Here is a 22,631-nt window from a genome sequence, read left to right as displayed (position 1 = left end):
TGTTTGGTCTCCTAGGTGGTGGGGGAAGCTTGAAAACACAAACAGTGTGTGTGCCTTTGACTCTGCCGACTCATGAGGCAGTACCTCCAAGGGGGATGAGCAACCTCATTCATCTTCACTTGGAAACCTGCTGCCACCCGTGGGAGGTGGGGCCACGGGAGCCCCATGCAGGATTTGCCCCAGGCCCAGAATGGCCGTAATTTGTCCCTGCTGCCACTTCTGCTTGGCTCAAGAGCAAACATGTGGGAAGCCAGTGCAAGCACTGACAACAGTTCTGGGAAGCTGAATGGGTGAGCCTTGACTCTGGATGCATCATGCTTCAGCCAGTTACAGCTGCAGAGCATGGTGGGAAATCCCTCTGACCCAGTACCGCCCTGACCTACTGTTTAATCTCTTTTCCAGTGGGTCCTCCAGCAAGCGCCTGCTCTGACAAACCGACCAGGCTTCAATGCAGAGGAGAGAAAATAACTCCCAAAACACACACTTGGTCAAACTCCTGCAGACATGTGGGCCTAATCCTGTAGACTGCAGAGTGTCCTCGACTCCATTTGTGTCAGTGGGGTCGAGGACGCGAATTGCTTGGTAGGATCAGGTTGTATGTGAGCTGTTGGTGATCACGGTAAGGCTTTAAAGCTATAGCACCTACCTAGAGCTGTTACCGCCTTGCAGTTTAGGCTGCACTAAAGATTGGTCATCCAAAGTCGGGGCTGTTGGAACAATTTGATGGTTTTCCTTTTTCCCCTCCAAGGCTGTTATGTTCTGGCTCGTGGACAGTTTGATCATGAGGAAATATAAGCAGAAGGACAGCCTTGAAGGCAGCAGGTCCATAGAAAACCCCGTGAGGAATGAAGAATCCCAGGTAAGCCCAGGGAATGTGCTGTGGGCAGATGTGCACAGACAGCCAATCCTAAGTCAAATGAACACCGCTAATTGTAACTGCAGTGGGTAGCAATGACACAAGGTAGGTGATCTGAATTTAGAGCCAGCTGTGTCACAGAGCCTTGCCTGCCTTCCCCTTGGGGAGGGGGATAGTCTTACCGGGATTCTCTTTGAGCGTTCCCTTGTTAATGCTGCAGAGACGGGAGCACTAACCGAATCTTGAGCCACTTCATCCCATGGAATCAGCTCTCCCAGCGAGCATGGATAAGTCTTGAGATGCTGGATGTGTCTGACTCCCTCAGGTCTGCTCTCTGACGCTAGGGAGTGGGTGAGTGCATGAAAGCTTCTGCACCAGAAATGCCAGGAGAGAAAAGGTGGCAAGAGTTCTAGAAGGGCAGGCCCTTGTTTCTAGACCCTAGGAAAGTTCTAGAGCATGGCTATGTTTGGAAAGGACTTAAAATGGTATCACCTCTCTATGTTGTGAGAGGCAGCATGGGCTGGTGGACAGGGAGTTGGAGACCTGGTTTTTATTCCGAACTCTGCCACTGCCAAGCTGTAACCTGGAACGTTACTTTGCTTCTTCAGCTCCCTTCCCACTCTGTCTTCTCTGTTTAGACAAGGACTGCTAGATGGTTGTACGGGGCCTAGCATGATGGGGCCTTGATTGCAGTTGGGCCCTCTAGGCACAACTCTGTTGAAAGCAATAAATATCCCATATCTGATCCCATAGGTGTCCTTGGGCGCTACCAGTGTTATCCGCTGACACCATACATGTATTACACTCAGCCCCTCCTACATCACTCCAGCTATGGAAAACCAAGCTGGATTCTAGTCTACTTCATGCACCATCAACAGACTAGCCTGATCAGTAATGACAGCTGAATGCTGTGACAGGGTGTGGCTTGATATTTTTCCAGATTCCAGGTTGAATTAATGCCCTGAAAAATCATTCTTAATTCATGAATCGAGCGAATGTCGTATGAAGTCCATTGAGAATCAACAGAACTCCAACAGGTGTCGCTTCCGACTCCTTTGGGGCCCTCACGTCTAGTTAACATGTTTAAAGTTGTAGTCAGAAGGAATTTTTTTTCTTGCTAATGTCTCGTCTTTTGTTGAATTTTGGAGAAAAACATGCTTGTGGGGGAATCAGAGTTTGCCAGGTGTCTTTGTTTCTCAGCAAGCAAACTGCCAGTTAACTCTGGTGTGAGTCACCCTCAGTATATATTTGGGTTAGTTGGATGTTCACGCTTTAAGTCCAAAGGAAAAAAACATTGTTATGTTACAGGCAGATTTTGTTCTCATTGTTTGCTAATGCAACAGAGTTCACCGGACACAGGTCACATCCATGTCTGTGCCTGGGTTTTGGGCAAAGGCCATAATCTAACTAGCTGGATCTAATTCTGTTCTTCCCTCTCCCCACCCCTATTTTCAAAATGCTACATGTACAAATTTTGATTTCCTGCTGTTCATTGGCAAGACCCACTAGACTGAAAAGGAGTTCAGCAGTTACAGGCTAGCTTCTGAAATAGCTGCTGCTTGGTGGAATTAAATACTCCTAGAGAAAGAGGGGAAGAAGAGGAACAGAAATAATACAAGGTATTTCACATTCTGCTTACAGAATAACTTTCAGCTCCAGTACCTGTTAAGTTTACTTCCCTCATGGCTTTAGTCAGAGCACATCTTCTAGTAAGTGTAACTGGTTTCTGCATCATACAGGTGGGACTGCCAAACCAATTACTACCCTGCTGTGGCTTCTGCACTGAAATACACACTGCAAGGTGGCAAGTAAGAATGTTCTTAATTGGTACTGATGCAGTTTACATAACTTCAAGCCAGAATTCTTGTAGAGCTTGTGTATCTGATAAGCTCCCACTCCTAAAGGGCGATATGGCATTAGTGGATTCCTTCCTCTTATGCGACCAACAAAGCAGAGACAGATGTTAACAGCTGGTCAGCCAAGAAATGAGTCATGCACGTCCTGGTGCAGCAAAGCCAGCCTCGTTCTCTGAATGGGAGCAATCTGAGCTATGGTGTGTTCCAAAACATCTGAACCTTGCATTCCGGGGATTTCCAACAGTGGGGAGCCTGTTCTTGAGAGCAGATACCTCTTAGAGTTCATAGGAGTTGAAAGGCAAGTTCAGCCAGGTGAGGCTGTGTCTGAACAGTTCTTGCACCAGTTTAACCATGGTTGGGGTGCCGTGTGTGTCTTTTTTTTTTGTTTTGTTTAACCACTAGAGTTAAAAGCGGTACCAAAAACTGTAGACAAGCCTGTACAGATCCCACATGCGCAAAACTGCTAATTACTCTAAATTCTAACCAGCCAGACCCAATTAACACTTCTCTGGTTATGGCATGATCTTGGCCTCGTAGTCGTGGTTGATACTCGGGAGTGCCATCTCCTCTAATCCCATTTAGCAGGGATGGCTGTGGAGGTTCATTCAATGTCTGTAACTCGTAACGTCTTTCATAATGGGCGGACACGGGTGCTACTTGTCCCGTTTTTGTAAGTTTGAAGCCATGTCCAAACACAGAAGTTGCACCAGTTTAAAGTTGTGTTTAAACTAACTTCTGTGCATAGTTGAGACCTGATCTTAACCCTCCCACAAATAGCACAACTAATCCTTTATTTTACAGCAAAACATTGGAGCCTCCGAGATCCCCTTTCACCTTCATGTGGCATCAACAACAACAGTACATGTAGACAGTGGAGGTCTGTAGCACGGAGTGTCCCATGGATATTTTTAAGTATGCAGACACAACTGTACGGCAGCCATTCCGTCTGGGAGAGAACGGAGCAGGACTCAATACCCAGTACACTGCTATTGTTGCCAGTTGCATATGGAAATATACCCTGCCATCTGTCTTGTCGTGCTGAGGAATGAACAGAACACCATAAAACTCTTTACAACAACCTGTTTCAGGTCAGGTTAGTCCATAAAGAAGACTGCTTTCCAAATCTCTGGAAGTCAGGAAAGATCAACTATTCTCTACTCCATCTTCTTGCCAATGCAGTATTTCTCTTTATACCACATTTTTCTAATGTTCTGACAGTCTAGCTTTAAATGTTCCAAATGATGGGCTTCCATTAATAGACCTGCCTGTTGGGAAGGCTGTTTTCTGATATCTAGCCGAAGCTTTCCCTTAGCATCTTATTGTATATTTGAATATTATTTGAATATTGTATCTTTTGAATATTTGACTTACGATCTCTCTTTCCTCCCCCTCCTCTCACTTTGTTGTTACTTAGCAAAACTTTTAGTTTTACCTCTTGAGAGGAAAGAATCGGATAACTTTTGTTGCTTGACTTGGACCATCCTCTCTGGTGCGAAGTGGAGTTATGCCAGGGAGTGGTTCATCCCTGTACTTGGAGTGTCCTCTTACTGGAACTTTATATGGGGATTGTTGCCTTCCTGCTCTGTGTCCTTATGCCTCACCAATTTCAACCCATAATTGCATTGGCCATATCACATTGCAAACTCAGAGCTCCTGTTTTCCAACCCACAGGGATGAAGAGTACAGAAGTGGGAATCTTCACAGAAAATCTGGGACTTCTGTCTCTTCTTTCTTGGTCTCCATGAAACTTCCATACAGCCACTTGCCATGTGACCGCCTATCTGTACAATCATAGAAGATTAGGGTTGGAAGAGACCTCAGGGGGTCATCTAGTTCAACCCCCTGCTCAAAGCAGGATCAACCCCACTAAGTCATCCCAGCCAGGGATTTGTCAAGCTGGGCTTTAAAAACCTCTAAGGATGGAGATTCCTAGGTAACCCATTCCGGTGCTTCACCATCATCCTAGTGAAATAGTCTTTCCTAATATCCAACCTAGACCTCCCCCACGGCAACTTGAGACCATTGCTCCTTGTTCTGTCATCTGCCACCACTGAGAACAGCCGAGCTCCATCCTCTTTGGAAACCCCCGTCAGTTGAAGGCTGCTATCAAATCCCCCCTCACTCTTCTCTTCTGCAGACTAAATAATCCCAGTTCCCTCAGCCTCTCCTCATAAGTCATGTGCCCCAGGCCCCTAATCATTTCAGTTGCCCTCTGCTGGACTCTCTACAATTTGTCCACATCCTTTCAATATCCTAACAATATCCACATCCTAACAATATCACAAGTCACCTTTTAAATGGTAGATAAAATAACAACCCACCTGGCAAATCTAATTGCCCAGGCCACAAAGGTGGGGTGTCCGAAATCCAAAATCAAAGGCTGGAAATGGAGATTTGGTTGAGATCCATCCCTATTAATTGACTCATTTGCTCTCCTGATTGTTCAATAAGGAGAATTTCCTCCCTCTCTGCTATGTTATTAATCTCCCTCCTTTCAGGTGCTAAGCGTCTCTATGCTTGGCAGGGGTAACTCATGATAAAGTGCCTGGAGTTTATCAGAGTTCATCAGGCCTGTCTAGTAGCAGGCGCCGACAACTCCCCGTCATGTGGCTTACTTGGATTTCAACCTATCTTCACAATAAAGGGTTTCATTCTTTTCACCTGAGCTTGGAATCTGCTCGCAGTAGAAAATGAGTCCCTGTTTTAACCTAGTCTTAAAACCAGCACTACTTATGGCTACACCAGCTGTTTTGTACAGGGCTGCTTTATTGCTTGGGATGCCCCACGCTGTGAGAAGGTACCTAGCAGAGATGAAATCCCACTGTTTAATGGGGGACAGTGAGTAGCTGGCCAGCCCAGAGCCCGATCTTCCATTTCATGTGTGTATGGGCTTTTAAGGCGGGGCCCGCTTTCTCACTCTTGAGCTATAGATGTGAAGGGAGGTGACATAGGGCTTTGCGTAAGGTGGAGCGAGGGCTGTGGCTTAGGCCAAAAATAGCACTTACAGGGGGATTTTTCATCCTCTCGATGGGGATCTATTAAAATTTTCCTTCCGGGCTAGTCTTAAACCCCAAATCTAGCTTCCAGGACAGGCTTTTTCCCATCGCCCCTTGTGCAGTTCTCTCCCTTCCCATCTGACTTCCAGTCTGATCTGCACTAATGTTTGTCTGAATCGTTACACGTTGAGTTGAGAATAGGGTGACCCTACGTCCTGTTTTGGCCGGGTCAGTCCCTTTTTAAAGCCCTGTCCTGGCCATCCTGCCTCTTTTTTGCAAAAGTGGACATTTGTCCCGTTTGCTCTTGCCGACTTGATCAACAGGACAAATGGCTTCTTTTGCCAAAACAGTGGGATGCAGTGCGGAGGAACGTACTGCGGGGAGGGGCGAGTAGAGATGCCAGCCCCGCTCGTGGGGTCGGGGGGAGGCAGGGCTGGGCTGGGGGCGAGGCAGTGTTCCAGCATGTGCAGGGCTGGCAGGTTTCCAGTGACCGGGCAATGGCCCCCTGCTGCGGGGGGAGCTTGGGCAAGTGGCTGGGGGTGCCCCGTTCTCCCTTTGGACAATATGGTCACCCTCATTGCACAAGAGCTGAGTAAATGCAGGCTGAAATGAAGGCTCCTTGTTCTCCTGCCTCAGCTGGAGTCTGTTGTGACAGTAAACCACAGACCATGTCAATGGCATCACTCTCTTCTCCACTCCGTGAAAACCAGTAGCATTTTCAAAGCCCTTAGTGTTTCCTTTGATCTCTCTGGGTCTGTGGCTTTTCCCCGTGGCAGAAAGCAGATTTAAAAAGCAGGAATACATCTTTGTCTGTCCTTATTTCACATTTTCAGGTTGTCTTTGTGACCGCTACTAGCAAGGACCCTTATCGCCCCGATGACGGGCACTGGTTACTTTGGGGTTGGAGTGGGGAAGCTGTGCCATTAGTTCTAATGCACCGGCCTTTCTTAACTGGGTACATAAATCGGCACAATCGGCAGACGCTTAAAGGAGACGCTGATTAACGTAGCATGCCGTATTTCAGATCAGAACTGAGGTATGTCATTGGGTGAGGAGTGGGGAATGAGTGGCCGACCTTTCATAAGCACAAAATTCACTTTGACTTCTTAAAAGAGACTCAGTTTTTGTGTTGTCTAAAGCATTGTAACATTAGAGATGAGCAGGTTCTAAAGTAGCTCTGATTCCACCTATCTCTTGGGGGGAAATGGATTTATCCGCTTTCGTCGTCTTACCGGATGTGACTGCATGTCACGCTCATTTCTTTCTGCATGCTCTATCCTTGTGATAGATCAATTATATGAAGAATCTGAGTTCAGGGTTACTGCAGCTGTCATTATCCACCCTGCTGTCTACAACAAAATAGACTGGCAGAGTATGCCTGCAGCGGTGACCCGGTGCTCTTGAGGTTGGACTAGGTGAAATGACAGAGTTTTAAACATCAACAAATCAGTTGTCTCTTGCTTCTGACTAGAGGCCTGTATCAAAATATGTAAATTACCCTGGGCATATCTATTGTGTAAATATTGGCACTCAAATGGAACACTGGAACAACAGATCCAGCTGATGGGAAGTGTGTTCTGTACAGGATGTAGCTCAGAGGTGTTTTTAAAATTACAATGCAAAAGAAGCATTTAACTGTGTTGTGGGGGGGAGGGAATGAAAGCAGTCAAATGAATGAACACTTATGGGGGGGGTTCATTTCCTTCTCAACTCTCTGGCACTTGAGTATAAAGAGGCACACACTAGGCAAGCCCAGATTGTAAGAGTGGACATGAGAATATTGGTGAATCATGGGGGTCCAAGACCAGGATGGCACGGTGACTGAGGGGTTGGGAAACCATGGTGCTGTTCCCAGCTTTGCCACTGACCTGGTATGGCTTGGTGCCTCTACTGTCTAGACTGAAAGCTCTTTGGAGCAGAAATTCTGACCCTTTGTTTGTCTTACCAGCACTTAGCACGGTGGGCCCCCTCACCACTGCTGTAACACAACCAATGCAACTGTCAAGGACGAGCTTGTGTTGAAGTATCACCTCTCTTTAAGGGTTTGTCTACACAACAGAAGCTTGCACAGGTTAGCCTGAGCGAGCCAGCTTGAATCCAGCTAGGGCAGATGACAATAGCAGGGAAAATGGAGCAGAGTGGGCCAAACCCTGGGTACATACCCACCTTGCTTGCCCACTCCAAGCCCACCCTGTGCTGTTTCCGCCATTATATTACACACTAGCCCAGGGATCGGCAACCTTTGTCACACGGCCCATCAGGGAAATCCGCTGGCAGGTGGGCCGGTTTATATACCTGCAGCGTCAGCAGGTTCGGCTGATCGCAGCTCCCACTGGCCTCAGTTTGCTGTTCCAGGCCAATGGGGGCTGCAGGAAGTGGTGTGGGCCGAGGGATGTGCTGGCTGCCACTTCCCACAGCCCCCATTGGCCTGGAACAGGGAACCGCCGCTAGTGGGAGCTGCGATCGGCTGAACCTGTGGACGCTGCAGGGAAACAAATCGGCCCGGCCCGTCGGCGGATTTCCCTGGCGGGCCACGTGCCAAAGGTTGCCGATCCCTGCGCTAGCCTATCAAACTAATTCCCACGAACAGCTTTAGCAGTGTAACATACCCCAAGAGGGACCAGCGTCTTTGTTACAAATAGCACCTGAATAACATTTCCCTTTTATTTTCTACTGGTCTCAGTGTCTTGTAAAAGCCAAGTGTGACCGGACAGCATCTCTTAAACATTGCTGGATTTTCTGTGGATTGCTGGAGACGTCATAAAATGTGTGGATCGGGCTGGACTGTGTGGGCGTCTCTAATCCCTTTGAAAATGTTGATTCATTGCAGCAGTTTGTTTTCCCTGTTTAGCGCTCCTGTTGCTGTGGTTACTGGCCCCACCGTGCCGCCTAAATGGTAACGAATGAAAGGCGTGTTCCTTTGTTATGACAGTGCACCGGGATCATGCAATTTATGTCCCCCATGATATCCGGGTCCAGGACCGGGGACGAGGCCTTCTTAATAATCTGTCCTCTGCCAGTTTTTTGTCTGTTGCATTTAAAACACTCTGGCCAAACAAAGCATGAGCAAATTCTCCCTTGATATGGGCATTTCATAAAGCCAGCACATTTTATACTGCATCCCTAATGCACTGTGTCAGGAAACAGTCCAGAGATCCAGATGACATGATTAATAACCCGCATAAAAATTCAGGCTGTGATATTGTTAGATCTCTCAAGCTGAGCAGGGACAGGCCAGATCAACACTTACATGGGAGAGCTCCGTTAAGGTGATGCAGGAAGCTGTGTTTTAGGAGCTGTTGCTCGTCTCACTGAGCCAACTCTCAACTTGTGCAGCGTGGGCTGGACTGTACCACTGGAGGGGCTGTCTTTTAGAGAAGTAAAACTGAAGCTGTCAGAATCTCAGATGTACACGCTATATCCAGGAATCGACCGAGCCCTGGCCATATTTCCGTAGGGGTTTAGCTACGTCGTCTCCTTAAACTCAACTGATTGAAATATTTGCCTTCTCTTCTATCCTTAACTATTGCTGGATGCTGTTGAAAAGTTGTAGCCTACCCCAGAGGTGGCTGCATTTTAGTGGTTTAATTAAGTAACTCAACATACGCGACTTTGGCCGGTGCAGAAGACGACAATGGCAGGCCAATGAGATTTTGTGTCTGCTGATAAGAAGAAAGCAGGCTCATCTGTAATTTTCCTGTACTTCGTTGAATTAGTGGTGGTGGAGTCCAACATTTTTCTTGTACATCCCTGAATAAACGTTGTTTACCTTTGATTTTCTGTTTTAAAAAATGATATATATATATATATATGTCATAAATATATTGCAATAGCACCTAGAGGCCTTTACTCCACCGTGCTAGGCACTGTACAAACAGAGTGAAGAACATTTCTTTGCTTCAAAGAGTTTACAGTCTAAAGACAAGATCTTTACAGTGGGTTGGGGAAATGACTGAGCAAACCAAGGGAGGGAGGATAGGGTACAATAAAATATAGTTTAACATAGGTGGGCATAATGCATAGCAGAAACCACTTAGCCAGCCAGCTGGTGAGCTGACAGATCTGACTTCTGCTGTTCAGCTGATCTGATTTCACTTGATTTTGAACACTTATCTATTCAAGCTGAAAACAGCATGGGATGCCCTGCACACACCTACCTGCTGGGGTAACTAAATGCCTCGCTCTGTAATAAGAAAGTTTTGGTTGAGGAGGGTTTGAGTTTAGATTTTGCTGAGTCTGTCACTTGATTGCGGAGGAATAGGCATCTTGGCCAACTCCTGTATCAAACTTAGGGTAGCTTTGTTGATTGCTCACTGACCTATCTTTATCCTTCAGAGCAGTGCTGTTCTGGGAGATGTTACCTATGGTTTGTCCAGTTAAAAGGCATGAAGAGGTATGAGATCTCCAGCCAAACAGACTCTTTAGTCACTGAGCAATAAGTCTCTGAGAGTTGAATTGTTCTTGTTCTTCCTTTAGGTGTTGCTCTGTCCTGACTTGGATTTTGATCAGTCTGAAAGTGACCAAGACATCTCAGGACTCCAAGGAACCAGCCAGAAAGCGACACAGCCAGGCTATCAAGGGGTACTTTAACAGCGACGTCAAACTGAGCCAAATGGAGAGAGTGCCAACCAAGAAACCAGCAGTAGAGACTATTTTAGAAAACTGGACTTTGATCTGATGTTGGAAGTTGGGGTGGGAATGCTAGTTTATTGCACAGTTAAATGGAGATCACATGCTGGGTCGAACCAGATCTACCCTTTGCAGTTATTTTCCTGATGGCGTTTCTGTACCTTCTGCATTCTTGCTGCCCAGTGTGATGGCTGGCTCTTCATACACCATTAACTCCGGCTGTACCTGTATTTGTCTCTAAACTGGACACTCCTAATCCTATCACGGTTGGGACCGTAGAGAGAGATTTCTCTGGCTGGCCAGCTGGCTGTAGAATTTGTCAGGATGGTGGTAGCATAAGTCAAAATACTAGATCTTTTTTATACGATGGAAGATTTACCTTGTACTAACTGCACTGTGATGCTTTCTGCATGCACAGCTTGCTCGTAAATAGCTCACTTGTAAAATGTATTTAAAAATGTCTTTGGGGTTGGACTGATCATTCCACTGCATCTGACGTTTTTACTCTTTTGTAGGGATTGTAATAAAAGTTTGACTTAAAGTTGCATCATCTTTGGAATGCATTCCTGGGCTTAACGTTTTACAAAGAGACGATGTTACAAAGGAGATGGCTCCCCTTCTAAACTCTCAATCGCAGGGACTTGCCGCTTGCTTTGCATTGGCATATCTGAACTGGAACTGTCCTGTCTTGGCCCAGATGTTAATCTCGTTAAAAATCTGGGCAGTCAGTTGGGTTAATGAGGTGGGGAAAAGCTGGTTTTCTAAAGCCAGATTTTTCAAAAATCTGTCTAAAGTGATCTCTAAAATAAAGCCTTATTTAAACAGGAAAGTTCATCTGGGCAGGAGACAGCTTTCCCAAAGGTTGGTCTAACATCTGGAGAACAAACTCCCTCAGGAAGGACCTAAGGACCGCTCCAAACCTTGCCACCTTCTGCTCTAAATGCAAGACACCCTTCTTCAGCCTGCCATAAACATAGATTAGCATGTGCACCCTACCAAAACGTTCCATTGCATGCACAATTCTCCCCCCCAGGAAAGGGGAGAGAGAATGAACCCCACGTGACTGATATGAATCGAGTTGCGTAATGCATAACTGGAAGGCATTCAGATTCTACAGTAATCTGAGTATCCTAGAAGTGTAGGACGGGAAGGGACCTTGAGAAGTCATCTAGTCCAGTCCCCTGCACTCAAGGCAGGACCACGTAATAATGTGCCGTATAAAACTAGAAATATTTATGCTGCTGAGAAGAATTTGTGATCCAAAACCCATTGACTTCAAGGGAGAGACAGGGCTTCAAATCACACCAAGCACACATTGGATGACATGCTTCTCAAAATGCACCCACCTGCAGAGCCTAGTGCCTTCACTGGGCGCTATCTAGCTCTTAGCACCTTGGTTTATAGGTCAATTAAGGATTGTCTAAATGAGTCCTTGGTTCAGGGCAAGCAGTGTGGAGCCTGTGGTCATGTACTAACCATGCCCCGGTGCATGTTAATCGACCTCGTTTCAAAGCAGAGTAGATTAAAGGGCACTTGGGAACTGTAGTGCAGCAGCAGGATCCAAATGGGAACTTCGGGCATGGCAGGCTAGCGGTAGATTTACACCCCAGCTTGTGGCAAACTAAGCCTTCATTTTTGCAAGCCCTTCTATAGAAGCATAAATAAGGATTTTGGAGCCTGCCTTAAAAACGTTTTGCCCCAAGCATGTGTGAAGAATTTTTAAACTCTGCTGCTTGAAAAGCACATTGTAGGTGCAAATCCTGAGGATCATGTAGCCTTCACCGAACAGTGCACAGTATTCCAAATGTCTTGAAAGGGGAGGCTTTTTGAATTTCCTATTAATGTGAGTCAAATGACCCATTTTTTTTTCCTACCCACTGTACTGCTCTTGGAAGAAACCCTCGAGAACTGGCCATTCTAAACGGCTTGGCTGGACGGCTATTCGCGAAGATGAGTAAAATCCAAGTTTCACACCCCTCAGTGGAAAACTTGCAGTTGTGTGGGTAAGTTAGCAAAAAGACCAAATTTCTGGGCTGCAGAAGGGCCTGGACCAAGACCTTACAAACATTTCATGATGCTCATTAAATAAGAATGGGTGAAAACAGCCCAGTGTAGAAAAGGCCAGGTGCCCCTGCACTCTCTCCCCCCCCCCCCCCCCCCCCCAATGTTCTCTTAAAGTCCACACTGCGTGCGGGTAAGATTCCTGCCCATGTCTTCAGCCATGGGACTTCCCAGGATGTGCAGTGTCACCGGTGAAAGAAGCTGATGGGTGGGTATGTCACTGGGGGAACTAGGACAGAGGTGCCTCCCTTTCACCCCCTACCCCCACCAAGTGGCCTTGGGAGAGCCAGAGGCTCTAGCCTCAGGGGCAGAAGCAGGAACCCCTGGACTTTCCCGCCAGAACTGCAGAACGTTAATTGGCTGTTTGCTACAAGCCTCCCCCTCCCTCAGTGTCTCTTCACCTGAGCTTCCCCCAGACCTGTCCTCTTCCCTTTCCTTAAGCTGAGTCCTGCCTAAATAACAGTCCCCCCAACACAGTGGCACTAACATGCCCTATGCTGCCATCCTTGTTCCCCCACCCTGTCTCTCTCTCGTCTAGTTAGCCAATATTGTCTCCTTGCACTGAGCTGTTTTTTGTGCTCCGATTGTACAGCGCCTAGCACAATGGGCGGCCTGGTCCATTACGCAGGCTCACAGGCCCTACAGTAATATAAATAGCGTGTGAAGGCAGGATGGCTTGTGCTGTAGGCAATTGGAGCATGACAGATAGGTGTTCATTCTACAATTGCCCCCCCCCCCCGCCCTTGTTGGCATCTTAGAGGGGACAACTAGCAGCTGGGAATGGAGCTGAGCTATCCTCAGACCTACCAGGACTTCCTCTAGTTCAGAGCTGAAACACTTCTTGCCCTGTGCTAATCGTTCTGCAGGGAGTGGCTTCGTTCTCCAGGGAAGTCCTACAGCTTAAGGCCAGAAGGGCCTAACAGACCAGACCATCTGACCTGCATATCACAGGCCGCCAGCAGCACCCCACAGCCCCCGCACATCAATGTCAATAACCCTACTTAGACCAAGTATTGCAGCCCTCAGGAGACCAGACTGTTCTGTGCCACAGGCAGAGAACAGGAGCGACCGAGGTGCACCAGTGCCTGAGGTCCCTGCAGTGGCAGGGAAATATTAAGTGAGAGCCACCCGGACACTGGGGTGCCTTTCAGAAGCTCTTGATTCAGAGGAGAATCTAGGATTTGCGATTGCTGCTATCCTAGGTTCCCATCCTGCTCCACTCAAATCTATGCTGCTTAAATGACTGTAATCTCTGAACACCTCAATCATTATATAGAAAACATCTTTGAAAAAATCTACCTCACTGTAACCACTCCTCTCCCTGGGCGGCTGTCATAGCTGTTAGTCATGTCACCTGCAGCGCTGTTGTAAGACAGTGGCGATGAGTGTGGTGGAAGAATGTGTAGACTAGAACACCTCCAGGAAGCAGGGAAGTACCATTATTCTCATCTTTGTGTCTGAGCTTCCCAAAGGACTTGCCTGAGGAAGGCTGGTGGAGCTGGGACTTGAAGAGCTCTCCCATATCTTTGGCTAGTTCCCTCATCCCTGGACCCATTTTCCACCAGTTGGACACCTTCCACCACTCCACGGCAAGACTCTGACATCTATTGTTTGCATCGGTCTCTGGGCCAGAGCCTGCTACTGATTTTTAAACATCTCCACTGTGGTCACGAAGGCCATTATCAACCACCTGATACTTGGGGCAGCTGCTTCTTCCAGGTGAATGACGCCTGAGGGTGCTCTTCCCCTATCCAGCAACATAAAACATGTGCATAACCTTAGTCTCACGGCAGGTTCAACCAAGTGTCTGCTGCTTCACACCAAATAAAAACATCACCTCCACGGTCACTGTAAAGTATATTTATTGTGAAAAGTGATAACTGGATCCCCACTGACCAAATCTCAACTGTGCTGTTGTCCGTGCTCCCTATACCTATGGGGTTAGATTTCATCCTTTTGGGGTCAACTGAAATAGCATGTCCCTAATGGGGTGGGGGAGACGTGTAATGCACTCGAAGCTTTAGCAATACATATTTATGTACAGAAAGGGGGAAGAAGGGGGTGTACAACGGAATAAAACCCTACACCTGCCCTAACTAAGCTGCCCTCGAAGGGAACATGCATTTGAACAGGTCAACACTATGTAGAAAACTCAGACCCTGCCTCTAAAGAGCTGAAATATGGGTGACGGGAGGTGGAAAGTGCGAACCCAGGGAAATCCCGTGGCAATAACCACAGTCCAAAGGTGTCGAGCTCAGGAATGTTTCTTACGTGACCAATATCCAGGTCGCTTGCTGCAATTAAAACAGTCAAGTCAGTGCAGGAGTCAGACAACCGTGGTTCATCACCATCGATTTTCAGGGTAAGCAGCCAGTTTAACTGAACAATTTCCCACCCTCTGCGAGATTCCCCTCCTCGCAGCACTTCCTGGTCATGGGCGCTACACAGGTGCTGGCTAAGCTTAGCCTTGGCCTGCTAACCAACGCCGTGCTTACTGCTCAGGAGAAAGGCAGCAGGCAACACGGTTCCGCAGTGTCTGCCAATTGCTCTTTTGAGAGGATTGTTTCCTGAGAGAGCCGAGCCCAGTGCGGTGGCCTCAGACCATGTCTGCACTAGGGCTTTGTGGGCGTCCCAGAGTACTATACTGGCAAAGTACTATAGTGTGGACACAGCTATACTGAGCACAGGCGTGTGTTTGGCGCCCTGTCCCTTTTGCGGCGTGAGGGAGACCCTGGTGCACGTATACCTGGAGTGCGCCCGGTTGCAGCCCCTGTTCTGGCTCCTCCTGACCATCCTTTTACATTTCTGGCTGCACTTTTCCCCTCACCTTTTCATATACTCACACCCTATCCGTGGCCCCACAAAGCCACGGGACCTCCTTGTCAGCCTCCTCCTAGCACTGGCCAAAGTAGCCATCTATAAGACCAGGGAGAGGAGGTTGGCTGAGAGGGTTTCCTGCGACTGGGGGGCCTATTTCCAGGCCTTTGCTCACATATCTGGGCAGAATCCCTCTGGGCGGCGTCCGCGGGCTCCCTTGACACCTTCAAGGAGCAGTGGGTGCTGTCCGGGGTTCTCTGCTCGGTGTCCCCTTCAGGTTCCCTTTGTTTGACCCTTTGCCTTCACACCTGCCCCTGTTACATTTTTGGTTGTCCCCTGTAATTATTTGAGTTCCTGGACCTTGTGGATCCTTCCCTAAGGCTGGGGGAGGGTCCTTTAGCAAGAGGACCAGTGTAGTAAAGCCACCCGCCAGGAGTGAAACAAACTACCCTAGTAAACGCCCAGTTTTGCTGGTATAGCTCTGGCTATGCTACAGGCTTCTGTCGACGCAGCCACATCAGTCAGGGATCGCCCCGCGTCACATCCCTGACTGACAGATCTATGCTGGCCGAAGTCTGTAGCGTAGCCATAGCCCTCAGATTCAAATTTCACTGCAAAGCACTCGCAGAATTTTGGCAGCAGCGCTGCATTTGAGGTACCTTAGCGGGGCTTTAGGTGGGCAGCTCTAATGGTAGCGTTCTCTGCCACAAGCAAGAAAATTCACTAAAACATGAGATTGAACTGAGCAATGCTGCTAGCCCAGTGCTTCCCCACAATACAGCATTAGGGAGTGGTGGTTTCTACACGGACAAGGATGCTGTGTGTGAAAGATGTCCTAGACTCCAGATGTGATTATAATGTTTAAATATACAAATATCAGCTCTGAATTAGTCTATTTCTCCTAGGCCAAAGCAGTTCTTCAGTGCTCTCCGAACACCTGGATATCATTTGGCTGCTTAAGGTGCTTTCACCCCTTTCCCCCTTCCCTTTGAGCCCCTGGGGAGATACAGTAAATTTTAGTTCAATTCTGGCCTCCCATGCATGTCTTCATGTTTGCTGACGTCCTCTCTAGCAGCCTTTTCTAATAAAAGATCTCCCTGGAGGGTGACGCACAGCATTATTAAATGATGCCTCGCTTTAAAATAGACCAGTCTCTACATTTTGGTTAGGCAAAATCCTCGTGAGTGGCTTGCTCAGCTTCCACACACCCCTGCAGCGTGGGTATCTGTTTAACGGCCCATTTCACAACCTCGTTTTGCCAATTGCCTTCGTTGCACGGAAGCAGAGAGGAGGAGTGTCAGATTATAAGCGTTTGGGGATCGGGAATGAATAAAGATCACATTCTGCCATGGGCCCAGACTGTAACAGTTATATGGGATTTGTATTTCAGTACAAGAGCTGGGACCATTTTGTGGTCAGTGGATTTGGAGTCTGGCTGACTGTTCCTATTCAGAGAATTTAAGAAAGCTTCTATTAAATAGAGTGGGTGCCTAGTGCTATGATCAAGCAGATGTGGTGTGGGTTGAAGCCTCCTTCCTTTCCGAGACAGGAGAGACCATGGATTGAAACATTTAGTCAAGATGCTGCAAGGGGTGTAAGTTACACCACCACTGTCACTGTTCCAGGCTGTAAATGCTTTTTTAGGATGTTCCAATACGCTATCAGCAAGACGCCTCACGAGGGTGTATATCACTAGTGAGCCTCTCTGGTGGCTAGAGGTACACGCTGTCACACTTAACACCACATTCAACACGTGTATGGATAGCCAAGAAACCAATGCCCTGCTGTGGCTCACTGGGTCTGCGTTCAATTTGTTCATTAACCCTCTGATGACCCCGTGGGCTTTCCTTTGTGGGATGCTTTCCCTAAAAGTACGTCTGCCCCAGATAGTTATGATAGCAGGTACCTCATGTCATGTTATCAAAGGAAAGGTTGTGTTGTATGACTTATGTCTTACATTCTGTGAGTAGCCAGACGCTGGTGGGTATTGCGCAGATCCACCTGGGTATTTATTTTTACACCTGTATCTTTCTGTACTGCTAAATCTGACATACCTTCTCTCTCCCTCCCTTTCCACCAGGAGAGCACTTTAGCCCAAACCTCACCCTCCCTGCACTCAACACCATGATCTGCCAGTACAGAAGTGGGGAAGCTGATTTCCAAAGGGAAAACATTTGTTTCTTTGGCACTAAAAAAAAGTAAGAACCACCCGCAGGGTTATTGTTGTTGAATCTGCTGATGCAACCCGTGATCGGCCTTAAAGTCTGTTAGCCATCCCGAAGCTGGTTCCTGTGTCGAAGGGATGAGCAGCAAGATAATCCTTATAGTCTCCATCGATCAGTTTGTCTGCATTGTTCTTGGCAAACCAGCAATCGACCTCCTGCTCACCGTTGTAGATCTTCCTCTGCTTCCACACGACAGGAACCAGCCTACCTTTTACCTTTAGCACATTCACTGGCCTCGGGTTCGGCTCTTCTGTTGAGTTCTGACTGACCAGCTGGGGACTTCCACCCAGAGGGTCCTGGGTAAGTTTGACTTCATGGTACAAGAACTGACCTGCAAGGAAAGATTAAACTTACTCCTAAAGCAGCCGCTTTGCTTTGCGACAGAGTCTTTTAAAGGGGTCTCCAAAGCAGCAGCCAAATTACCAGGTTTCAATGGCTCTGGGGCTCCTGAAGGGTTTCCCAGCGATGGTGGAAAGAAGCTATGTTCTACAATTCTTTTGTTAATCTCTCACCCACACACAGGGAACTGGGACGAGAACTCTGCTCCTTCTTCACCTCCAGAAACACAGGCCTTGGCCAGTTAAACTTGGAAACTACTTCTTGAGCTGCCAGTAGCAGAGAGCCTCCTGTTCCTCTCTGGGGGCTAAGCCCGCTGGAGGGTAACATCACTTGTTTTAGACCCACAAAGCTCAAACAAAGGGCGGAAAGAGAGTGTGGTGATTAGGGCACCACCCTAGAACTCAGGAGACCATTCTCAGCTCTGCCACAGGCTTCCTGTATGACCTTGGGCAAGTCCCTTGTTGTCTCGGCCTCAGTTCCCCAGTGGGCAAATAGCACTTCCCTACCTCACAGGGGTGTTGTGAGGATAAATATGTTAACATCTGTGAGGTGCTCAGATATTATAGTAATGGGGACTGTATAATTACAATCGATAGATACACTAGTGGGAGACGGGTCACATGGAGAACAGAGGGGTGAGAACGTTGAGAATGTTGATGGCAGACAAGCTAGTCATGACGGGATCGAGGCAAGAGTCCCACTTCTCGGCTGACCCATCCCATTCCTCAAGGCTCACCACCTCCTGCCTCTGTCCCTCAAACCCCTTTGAAATAGTCGCTTCTCCAATATCACCCATCTGAACAGTTTGCTACAGGTTACAACTGAAAGAGCATGACACCTACCTAGCAGTCCATGGGAATGAGGGGAGAGCCCTTTACTGTTGGAAATGTAGAATCCCAGGTGATTCCTCTGGTAGGGGGCAGGATTCTTGTACTGGTGGATCAGGATGATGAAGCTGATGGTGCCGTGTAATGCCACGGTGACATTGGAATTGGCAAAGATAGACACCTCCAGGCCACTGCTCCCCACCGTGGCACTCCGGTCACATGGCAAAATGAGTCTTTCCCCATCATCCAGGATGACCTTGGTGGGTGTGATCTCGACGTAGGATCGCTCTGGCTTATTGCTGAGGATCGTGATGGTGGTGAAGTAGGTGCGTTGTTTCTTGTGGCCATTGGGAGGAGCCGGGGCTCCAATTAACTGCCCGTTCACAGTTACACCTTTTAGAGGGAAAAAACAGTGGTTTAAAATGTGAGTGAATGAACCGCTCCGAGCTGATGCGGTGGATCATGCATAATGAAAACCTCATTTTGAGTGGACACTGAAGTACCACTCATGCTGGGATCCTAGTTCTCCCAGCTACCATCTTGTTTAAAACAATGGGGCCAACATTTTCAAACCTGATTGCCACAAGTTAGGCCCCTAACACCATATTTGGACATCCAAATTTGAAAACAGGCCCCAGTCTATTAGCAGAATTCTGCCACCATTGCCCTGGTCAGTGTGAGAGAGGATATTTTACTTGAGCGCTGAGTTAGCATGGTATTTGCAAACTGCATTATCATCAACCTAGGGCAGGTAGGCGATGGCTTGCTTTGACAAACACCATCCTAGAACCCTGCTCAATCACACACAGTGTTAACCAGCATGGGTCTAATCCCATTTTGCACAGGACCATGGGGTAGAATTATTTCTGATAAGAGAGGAATTGGATCTGGCCTAATACCACTGTTCTATAGGAGTCAGGGTTGTGGGTCATTCTCTGTAGGCTGCAGTACACCTAATGTGGCAATGGTGAGAGGTTCTGGTCCAACAGCCCTGAAGCCCTGCTGCCTAAGGCCAGAAAAGGTCCAACACTCCTTCACAGGCGACAGCAGCAGAAGTGTGATGGACCCCATCTTGGCCAACATACCAGGGACTGAACCAGGACTCCCAGAGCTAAACGCACAACTTCTACAGCTTGAGCGAAACAGCCCTCAGTGGGACAGCGCCAGACTCATAGTCTCTGTGCATGGGCACTGAGAGGCACCTGTAACTCCAGTGGGTTACACACGCTTCTCCCGCTCTGCCCTTCCAGCGTGCCTCAATTCTGCACCAGAGAAACCACAGGTAGGGGTGGGAGGCCATGCTTACAGTGTGCATGGCTCAAAGGGGTTGCAGACCCGGCAAATAAAAATTCTACAACTTGAGCCTGGTCGCTGAGGGGCACGTTTCACCCCTGGCTAAGGGAAACCTTCCCTCTGATTGCCTGCGTTTGCCCCGCCTCCTGGGGTATAAGCTGCTGATCAGCACTCTCTCCCTCTCCCTTCAGGAACCCACACTGTTCTCTTGGCGGGGCGGGGGAGCGGAAAAAGCCCAGCAGCTCAGGGCTGCTCCACTCCCTCTCCTCCTTTCCCCACCTGTGAGCAATGGGACGGCTCCTCTGTAACTCCCTCCCTGCCGCACCCAGCCTGCTAAGGGTGGGTGAAGAGATGACGGGGGAGTGCAGCTGAGACTGGGTGGGGTCAGAACCGATGGAGGGCTGGGGGAACCGGCCGGTGTGACGTCACTTTCATTTCTTTGCAAAATGACAGACACCGGCCTCGGAAGGTAACAATGGAGGGTCACAACTGGCCTCGCGCCATCAGTGCAGAGGTGAAAAGCTCCCTATCCTGCGGTCACAGAGGAAACGTTCATTCCTTTCTCCATACACTTATCTGCCATTTATTTGAACCTGGGTGACGCTGTTCTCCCTCAAGCACACTCTCCTCTCAAGCCACAAAAAATCAGCCAACCTAGCCGGTGAAGGAAGCTAGTGGTCTGTCTGCAAGGGGTTCGGTGTATACTGAAGAAAGCAGAGGCTGGACACAGATGGGACAGGGAAGTTGGGCCAATGCTACAAAAGTGCCACACAAAATAGCTCTCCAGTGACTTTGTTTTGTTTCGTTTTTTCCTTGTCAGACAGACTTTCGTATTGCCTTTCATGTTTACGCCCCCGCCGCCACTCCATGGCTTTCCTGCTTAGCAAATAATCCACTTACTAACCATTTTGCTTAGGAATTCCAGGTCAGATCTGAATTTTGGACAGTCAGGGGGTCACACTGGTCTATGCAAAGCAGAGACTTAATCGTTTGTGATTTAGCTTTCTCAGGACTGATCCAGAGGCAAAAACTGTTTTAGTGCAATTACTATAGACCCTCCGTTAAAACAAACTGTCATTAACTGCCTCAGTGCTCAGGGACCCTTCTACTGCAGTTTGACAGGGACTTAGCACTGAAGGCCGCCAGCCCCCTAAGTAAGCAGCATACAGTTAAATGCTAAGGAGTAGGTCAGATACAAAACCTGCCCACCCCACTGCTGGAGAAGACTCTGCAAGCAGTGGGCTGTGGAAGCAGAATCAGTTAGTGAAACCTGCAGATGGAGCAAAGGGGGGCCCAGCGCCCTAGCGTAATCTCTAACAGTGGGAGGCTGTTGGCTCATGTTAAGTGCCCCAAGTTTAGCATCTGAAACTCAAGATGGCCTTTTATTTAGCTGTGCCTGCTCCAGCTAGTCAAGTGTGGCATACAGACCACATGTGTCTTACCTAACAGGCACTGCTTGCTCAGATCAAGCTGGAGCATTGCATTCTGGGTCTTTGTATTTCCATGGTCCCGATCTCCATATTAAATATATGGGGTGGTGGCAATCTGTTCCATTTGACATGAAGTAGTTGCAGCTCCTGGCCTCCTGCCAGTGGAGCCCTCGGTTGGGCAAAGTTTGGGCACCCTTCAGCAGGTTCTGCATGTGATTGGTGCTAAGCCATGGACAGCCACTGGGGTCTTATGCGTCTCCATCTCCCCATCTGTAAAATGGTGACAGAGCCTTCCTCCCTCTCCGGCTTGTTGTAAGTTTAATGCATAAAGCACCTTGTTGCTAAGTATTTTCACTGTAGGACTGATACCTGCAGCTCAAATTTCCCCAGTGCAGCAGCTGCTGGGGTAGCTCCAACAGGATTCCTCATTATCTTACCAGACTCATTATGATCGGAGACCAGTCTGAGAATGTCCCCTGGTTGCCCATCAATATTGAAGCAGACAGCTAGCTTGCTGGAGGGGAAATCAATGACAAAGTGAGGGTCTCCATCCGCTGAGAAGACATGAAAAGGAGAACAAAGGTAAGAGACGTTCACGGAACACCAGTATCCAAGTGCCGAATCTCACAAAACAGGTTTCAAAGAGCCTCATCTCTGTTTTCTTCAAGATTTACTGGTACATTTTTAAAGGGTTTATGGATAGCTTGTTTTGTTTCCCCACAAAAAATGTTGCGTTTAAGGTGAAAAGTCAAAAACTAAAATATTTCATTTCTGAAGTACTGCCATGGTACTTCATGGGAGTTGTAGTTTGGGTGCCTCATGCCCCCATTATCCTATATATAGGCCAGGCTCCCTGGCTCAACTACATCTCCCATGATGCACCACAGTCTCCCCTCTTGGTGAAGGGCTGCTGCGTAGTCATGGTGCATCATGGGAGATGTGATCCTGGCCCATGGAGAATAATAGGTGTGTGAGGCACCCAAACAACAACTCCCATAAGGTACCATGGCAGCACTTCAGAATTGAAACATTTCTTTTTTTGAGTGTTCAGTTTTTCGATGAAAAATCAAAGTTTTCCCTGGGAAGAAACCACTTCCTGTTTAGTCCAAAACCCAATTTTCTATCAATAAACAGTTTAGAGGGACAATTTTTGACCAGCCATAGGATTAGCATCACCATCAGGCACAATGAACGTTAACAGTTGAGTCTGGGCAAGTCCTCCTGCTCATCAATATTAATTTGATGCAGTAGCAGGTAGATTTCCCACACAGCAAGTGACCCACTCTTGCAGCGCCAGCTGGT

General features: G+C 48.0%; 2 protein-coding genes across 5 annotated transcripts in view; one reads left to right on the top strand and one right to left on the bottom strand.

Annotated features, from left to right (window-relative positions):
- Positions 1 to 10,878, top strand: part of LOC125630538 (store-operated calcium entry regulator STIMATE-like) — a 70,084-nt gene extending 59,206 nt beyond the window's left edge. The window contains exons 7-9 of one of the 3 annotated variants that reach the window (XM_048836653.2): positions 749 to 859; positions 10,044 to 10,101; positions 10,185 to 10,272. In XM_048836653.2, the coding sequence (XP_048692610.2) occupies positions 749 to 859; positions 10,044 to 10,088 (156 nt within the window). In that variant the 3' untranslated portion in view covers positions 10,089 to 10,101; positions 10,185 to 10,272. Of the gene's footprint in view, positions 1 to 748; positions 860 to 10,043; positions 10,102 to 10,184 lie in introns of all 3 variants that reach the window. The other 2 variants (XM_048836652.2, XM_048836654.2) reach the window with 2 other exon arrangements.
- A 3,365-nt stretch (positions 10,879 to 14,243) lies between these two features.
- ITIH5 (inter-alpha-trypsin inhibitor heavy chain 5) overlaps positions 14,244 to 22,631 on the bottom strand; it is a 62,540-nt gene continuing 54,152 nt past the window's right edge. For both annotated transcript variants that reach the window (XM_048836651.2, XM_075124561.1), the window contains exons 12-14: positions 21,767 to 21,883; positions 18,622 to 18,999; positions 14,244 to 17,771 (exon numbers count right to left, since the gene is read on the bottom strand). In XM_048836651.2, coding sequence (XP_048692608.2) covers positions 17,473 to 17,771; positions 18,622 to 18,999; positions 21,767 to 21,883 — 794 coding nt within the window. In that variant the 3' untranslated portion in view covers positions 14,244 to 17,472. The remainder of the gene's footprint in view (positions 17,772 to 18,621; positions 19,000 to 21,766; positions 21,884 to 22,631) is intronic.

The sequence above is a fragment of the Caretta caretta genome, chromosome 1 (assembly GCF_965140235.1).
Source record: "Caretta caretta isolate rCarCar2 chromosome 1, rCarCar1.hap1, whole genome shotgun sequence".
NCBI classification, from domain to species: domain Eukaryota; kingdom Metazoa; phylum Chordata; order Testudines; family Cheloniidae; genus Caretta; species Caretta caretta.
Note: the sequence above shows the minus strand (reverse complement) of the source record. Positions and strands in the feature narration are given on the sequence as shown.